At 59.0% G+C, this 461-nt stretch overlaps 1 protein-coding gene across 1 annotated transcript in view; it reads left to right on the plus strand.

Moving 5' to 3' along the window:
- LOC119594653 (unconventional myosin-Va-like) overlaps positions 1-461 on the plus strand; it is a gene marked incomplete in the record, with an annotated part of 26486 nt that overhangs the window by 11935 nt on the left and 14090 nt on the right. The window contains 1 exon segment of the mRNA XM_037943703.1: positions 1-235. Coding sequence (XP_037799631.1) covers positions 1-235 — 235 coding nt within the window.

Here is a 461-nt window from a genome sequence, read left to right on the forward strand (position 1 = left end):
CGGCTGGAGCCGGGGGAGGTGAATGCCAACGAGCAGGGCTCGGACACAGGCACGGGCGTGGACGCGGGCGTGGACGCGGACACCCACGCCGCGACCGAGGCGGGCGACGACAACAGAGCGCGCGGCAACAACAACAACAACGTGACCAATAACAAGGCGAGCAGCTGCGACCGCCGCAGGAAAACGGGCATTGTGTTCCCGATCAAGACGGGCGTCATTCAGCTCCCGGCCCGAGGTAACTGGCGCCGCGCCGCCCCTGTACATGCTTCTGGCCGCCCTCCGTTCTCTGCCCTCAGGCCCGACTTTGTCTTTGTTGCTTTTTGCTCTCAGCGTTTTTCCTTCATGCATAGTTTTACTATTCTCTTCTGCTGCTCATTTCTCTCCTTCTCCCCCACTTTTCCCTTTATTTTCTGCTCTCTCCTATTGTACATTTTCTCCGTCTGTTCCCCGTACAGCTCTTC

Source organism: Penaeus monodon, chromosome 34 (genome assembly GCF_015228065.2).
Source record: "Penaeus monodon isolate SGIC_2016 chromosome 34, NSTDA_Pmon_1, whole genome shotgun sequence".
In the NCBI taxonomy this organism is placed as follows: domain Eukaryota; kingdom Metazoa; phylum Arthropoda; class Malacostraca; order Decapoda; family Penaeidae; genus Penaeus; species Penaeus monodon.